The sequence below is a fragment of the Frankliniella occidentalis genome, unplaced genomic scaffold (assembly GCF_000697945.3).
Source record: "Frankliniella occidentalis isolate FOCC.00 unplaced genomic scaffold, Focc_3.1 Scaffold169, whole genome shotgun sequence".
Classification (NCBI taxonomy): Eukaryota; Metazoa; Arthropoda; class Insecta; order Thysanoptera; family Thripidae; genus Frankliniella; species Frankliniella occidentalis.
The window spans coordinates 96,346-102,345 of NW_026267295.1; the positions used below are offsets into that span (position 1 = coordinate 96,346).

The 6,000-nt window shown below is 61.5% G+C and overlaps 1 protein-coding gene across 1 annotated transcript in view; it reads left to right on the top strand.

Annotated features, from left to right (window-relative positions):
* LOC113205705 (netrin-1-like) overlaps positions 1 to 6,000 on the top strand; it is a 43,535-nt gene that overhangs the window by 1,386 nt on the left and 36,149 nt on the right. The window contains exon 2 of the mRNA XM_026421462.2: positions 2,045 to 2,615. Coding sequence (XP_026277247.1) covers positions 2,045 to 2,615 — 571 coding nt within the window. The remainder of the gene's footprint in view (positions 1 to 2,044; positions 2,616 to 6,000) is intronic.

A 6,000-nucleotide genomic window follows, 5' to 3' on the forward strand; every position in this document is an offset into this window, starting at 1 on the left:
TTTTCTGCCAGAGCACACGCGTGGCATCAATGTGGGCGTTCAACGAAATTGAAAGGTCTGGATGTCAATTTCCCCAGAGGGGAGCGTGGTAGACACGGCGTCGTTTATACTCCATGAAGTTGTGACCCTGCAGACACACTCTGAGGGGCGTCAGGGCGGAGAAGGCCGACGAAGAACGGCGAAGGTTCAACGGAAAGGAAGGGGGAGGTTGTTTTTTATTTATAATTTTTTTCCCGTTGAAGCTGGTGGGTTGACGTTTTGTTGCCTTGCCCTCGGACTTTGTAGCGTCTTCTGCCATCATCGTCCTGAAGGGCAAACCAGAGGTGAGGACTTCCTTTCCCGACCTCCCCTTGGCTCCTCCTATCCGCCGCACCCTCCCCCGCTGTCCTTTCCTCCCCTGTTTTTGCGCCGGGGAGGAAATGAAAGTTTAATAAACAGTCCAGTTTGTCCGGGGCTCACTCGGGCCTCGCGCCCCCGCCCCTCCTCCCCGCTGCTTCGCGTAACCTTTCTCTGCTCTTCATTCACTCCTTGCCGCTCCTTGCCTGCCGGCTGTTGTCCCGCGCCTCCCCGTTCGCGAGGCGAGGCGCCCCGCGGGCCCGTCTGCTCCATGCGTGGAGGTGGTGGTCCTCGGCTGGGTGGGCTCGCCGGTCCCCTCGCGGCCTCGCGGTGCCGCTATACTGCAGAGGGGCATAATCTGACCCTCGTTAAAACTGTGTACGCGATTTGTACAGGGGGCGTCAGGGTGGGATTACGGCAAGCAAATCCTGCTGGCTGGCTGCCTGGCTGGGCGGGGGGAGGCAGGGCGGGCAGGGCGCGGGGCGGCAGCGAGGGCGCGCGAGGGCGAGTCTAGTGGGACCGCGAGGGGAGCGCCGCGCGCTGGGGGATGAAAATGTCTCGGAGAATACCACGCTCATTTGCGAAACGCAAGCATTATGCCACTCGGAATTGGCCGCTGGAGTGTGCCACTCTATGGCGCGGCTGGCACGGGAGAGAGAGAGGGCGCGAGAGATGCGAGAGATGCGAGAGCGGTAGAGAGGAGGCGCCCGGCCAGGTCCCCCGGGCCCGGGGCGGGTGGAGCGGCGCGGTAGGGTTCAGCGCGTTCAACGACTCGGATGGAGGACGTCGACTGTACGAGGCCAGAGGGCACAGGACACTGTGCGGGAGCACGGCTAAGGAGAATACGGGGAGCGCCTTGTTGGTCTTCGAGACCAGGGCGGTGGCTCAGGCTCCAACAACAGCGCCTGGACCGCCCAACACTCCAAACTTGGCATGCCTTAGTGCCTGGCCCTGCTTTCCCGATCGGCAAAGCTACGGAGCACCATCATTTAAATCCACTTGGAAGACGCTACAAGCCCGCTTGCCGTCTCTTGGCCCTCCGTGAGCCCTCCTCCCATCCCCTGCTTGGCCAGGGACACGGAAAGTTTCCCGAGATGCCCTTTGACTGCGACTAACAAAGCCTCTATTAGATGGTTTCGAGCCGAGCGGAGCTGCGCGGAGCCGGGCCGTGCCCGCGCTCCCGATCCGAGCCCGATCCGGATCTCTTCACATCTACCTCAGCGAGAAACTCTGAATCCCGTCCCTAGCAACGGAATCAAGTCCTCCATCTTGATTCGACATCGCACCGGGCTTTTCCTTTCCGGCTTGAATCGCCCCGCGTGATCTACGCCTGCTTCGCCGATCGGGGCCGGCGCCTGTGCGTAGGCAATATCCCTCCGCAACGCAAGGGTGCGCGACCGTTGCCTACCTCCCAGGCGCTACGGTACGAGTGGGTGCCTGCTGGGCTCCAGTGCCCCTGTACGTAGGCAATATCCCTCCGCAACGCAGGGGCGCGCGACCGTTGCCTACCTCCAAGGCGCTACGGCACGAGTGGGGAGTGGGTCTGCGCTCCAAGTGCGCCAGTGCGTAGGCAATATCCCTCCGCCATGCCATGCAGGGGTGCGTACCCATGGCCTACCTCCCAGGCGTTCCCAGCCGGAATTTTCGGCTGGGTTACGCTTCTGAGGCACGCCACCGAGCGCTGACGACCCACCCATTTCTGTTCCAGGACGACCCCGACGACTCGCTGTTCTCGGAGCCGCAGCCTCCGAAGAAGGACGGGGCCGCAGGGTTGGGCCCCGTGCCCGTGTCGCCGGGCAAGGCCAAGGTGCTGTCCAACTTCTACGGCGCCGGCGGCGTCCTGGGCAGCCTGGGACTCGGAGGCAGTCTGAGCGGCAGCCTGGGCGGCAGGGCGGCCCCGACCACACCGTCCTTCAGCGAGGAAGAAGAAGACGAGGACGACGAGGACAACAACACGCAGCGCGACCAGCCGCAGGCCATGGAGCCCTCGCTCAAGTACAAGCAGCACGGCGACGATATGAACGCCCTCGGCACCACGGCCACCACCACCATCAGCATGTCGCACTACGCCGTCAGCGACTTCGCCGTCGGCGGCCGGTGCAAGTGCAACGGGCACGCGTCGCGCTGCACGACGACCGGCGGCCAGGGCGGCCAGCCGGGGCAGCTGACGTGCGAGTGCAGGCACAACACGGCGGGCCGCGAGTGCGAGCGCTGCAAGCCCTTCCACTTCGACAGGCCGTGGGCCAGGGCCACCGCCAAGGACGCCAACGAGTGCAAAGGTAAGGGCAAAGGGTCCTGCCGCAACCCACCGCCGCGTGAAATTGTTACCCCTCCTCGCCCTCCTGCCCCAGCCCTAAGCAAAAGAGAAACTCCGGCGCGTACACCAAGATTTTTGCAAGCGTGCCGCAGGCCGCATGGGGTGGTAGAAATGATTAAACTGCAACTTTAACTTGAAAAATGATTTTGCATGCTGAGCGCGAGTTGTGCTGGCGGCACGGGGCACACACCACGCCGCTTTGCGGCTCCACGCCGCTTTGCGGCTGAGCGAGAAATGGGATTAAGGAGGCCGTCGGCTTGTTGCACACACACCCGTGCGCGCTCTCTGTAGAGGCGTTCCGACACACACACACACACCAATTTTTTTACCCTTCATGTTAGATTGCATTGCGCCCATGACTTAGCATATGCGCGTTTCTCCATCCACAGCTATGCGAAGAAAGTGGAGGAGAACAACAGTGTGTGTTTTTTTGTTTACTTTTTCTTTTCCTTCGTATTCAATTTTCGCGTTCCTCGGCCGGTGCCCTACCCTACGACGGTGGTGCCCGTCGTCTTCCCCTCCCCTACTCTCAGCGCCACTATGCGCTCGTCGCTACAGCCAGGGGCTTCGCGCGGGCCAGGGGGGCCAGAGGCTCGCAGAGTGCCCGGCGCGCCGCCCCGCCCCCGCCGCCCCGCTTCACATTCCCCGCGGGAAGCAGATCAGAAGGGTTCATCCGGTATGCGGGTCCTTCGTCCTCCTCCTCCAGTCCTCCGCGTCCTCTCGGCGGCAGCACAAGGACCCCGCGCCGCCATCACGCACGGCAAACATTAGCTCACTTTACATTTCTTTGGGGCGATCGCGTCGCTCGGCCGTGTCCGTCCGCTCCGGACGCGGCGGGGCGCGGGGCGAGGTGGGGCGGCCCCCGCCCCGACACTCCATCACGGGGAACACGCCGCGCGGTACGAACGACCCGCGCGCGGCCCGCGGCCCTGGCCAATATTGACACGTCCGGCCCTGGATTTTCAAAATATTGCCGTATATATGAACCGTATAGAGGGGTTGGGGGTTGCGAAGGGGTTGGGGTGGGGCGGGATTGCATGTGTGTGTGTTTATTTGCGACATGAGAGGGCGATCTGGGCGCCTCCGCTGCTGTGGAGAGCCCGCCGTAGCCCGCGCTCAGCCTCCCCTCCCCCCTTCCCCTAGAGGCCAGAGCAGAGATTAATGCGCGCCACCGTGATCCGATTACATTCGATTTGCGAGATGGTCAACCGGCGGCGGTCTGGCGGCGCCGCGGGTATCCACTGTGTGTCCACGTCCACTGGGCGCGCGTGAAAATGAATGCAGAAAAAATGTGGTCGGGCGTTGGAGGGAATGAAAAAAAAAAAAAAAAAGGTGAGGAGAGGGTATAGGGAAAAGATAGGGAAGCTACGTGGTGGATACAAAACGCGGAGAGTCGAAAAGAAATAAAGTTGTAGGAGGTGGCGGGGCGGGGCGGGACCGCTCGGCCCCGATGCCTGAGGTTCCATCCTATCCCAACTCGATGAAAGAAGCTCGCGCCCCTTTCATTCACTCAACTTGGGCCTCTTTTCATTCTCACCACGATTGGCCGCCCCGCCCCCACCTCACCCTGCCCCGCCCCTTCCTCGCCCGCCGTTGATAATTATAAACGCTCGCGTCCCCGCCGCGACCCGTCCGGGTGGCGAATGCGAACAGGCCGGCCGTAACCCAATCACCCCTTCTTCCTGCTCCCCCAGTTTTCTAATTTTCCAATCAGCATTCTCACTCCTCCCCCGCGCGCGCTTCTTCTCACTATAGTCTCTCGCGCCCCTCCCGCCCCTCCCAACCTCTACTCCCTCATGCGCATCAAACGTGTAGTCAAACTCGCAGTTAATCAATTACCCAGCCCGAGCTATAGCGGGGGCTGCTGGGCGGGGCGGGGGTGGGGAGCGGCCACTTCTTCCGAGCCGCGGGTGAGCGCGGGGCGGGCGAACTGGAGTGCAGTACAAGTGGTTTGAGAGACGCGAAAAGAAACGCTTGCGCAGAAGAAGAAGCAGAAGAAAGTTCCGTCCGCCCTTGTTTGGCGGCGACTCTTCCCCCGGCCAGTTTTTTTTCTCCCCTGTTGTTGTTGTAGAAGTAGTAGAATACCGTACCCGACCATAGCCCCCATGGCCCCCAACAAGAATTTCCCTTTTGCAACTTGTCTTTCATGGGGACGGAAAAAAGCCGAAGAATTTAGATTATCAATGCAAGAGAAAGCTGTTCCCTTTTTTCTGCACGGGGGGCGGGGGGCACCGCGCGCTGCATTCGGGACCGTTGCGAGTCAGCAGGGACAGGAAAGGGGGATAAAACTGAGCGCCCCGCTCCGCTGTGCTACGCTGTGCCAGGGAGGCCAGGGCCGCGGCGCCGCCTGACCTGTTTCGAATGGGCGACATTGTTCTGGCCGCGTTTGCATGGCCCGCTCCGTCCCATCCCCCCTCAGGTTTACAGGACCTGGCCTAGGCGCGGGCCGCGCCAAGCGGCTAGAGAAGTTCAAACAGCTTTCGGTCGGGCTGGGTATTGGAAAACTTGCCGCGTCAGTCGCCCTGGTCTCCTTTTTTTTCTTTCTCTCTCTCTCCCCCTTTAGCATTCGATGTCTGCCTCCAGGACTCTCTGGGCCCCCCGCCCCGCCCCCGGCCGCCAACTTGCCCCGCAAGCAGAGCACAGCACATTCGACGTTTTTGTGGAGAGCGGCTATACAGGCAGTTCTCGGGACAAATAGTTGGGGTGGCGGGGGAGCGCGGTGCGGAGGGGGCCCGGGGGCCGCCGTCAAGCCTGTCCCCTCCGCCTCCCCCGCGGCACACCTCAAGCGGAGGAATCCCATCGACTTTTGATACGATTTCGTGCTTTCCCGGATTTATCTGTTTGTCTTTTGGAAAGGAAGTCGAAGTAAAACACCGCGCGGTTTTCATTTATTTTTCTGTTGGTCCGAGTCGTGCTTTTGCGAAACGATAAATTTTCGGCGGGTATTCTCCCTGTCTGGCGAGGCGCGAAGGGCTACACAGATTGCCGTGTGTGCGGTACCATTTCGGGTTGTCTGGTCGGGAGGGGAGCGGCGGGGGTGGCGTGGGGGCGGGGGAGGCGGCGCGCCCCAATCCCAGTGTGTGGTGCAGAAACATTAATTTTTATGGTTTGGAGGAAAATGGAAAAGTAGCAAGGAGAGCCAAGAGGAAGGGTAAAAGAGAAATAAGGGAAAGTATAAGAGAAAGGAGATCGAGGTACAGAGTGAGAGGGACGGCACGGCGTTGCATTCGCGCCGCGCGCCCGGCCCCGACTTCATATAATCAGCGTGGAAGGGCAGGGCGTCCGGAGAGGGTAGCGGGTCTGGATAAACTTTGGCCGGGGAGGGGGAGGGCGGCGCGGGCCAGCGA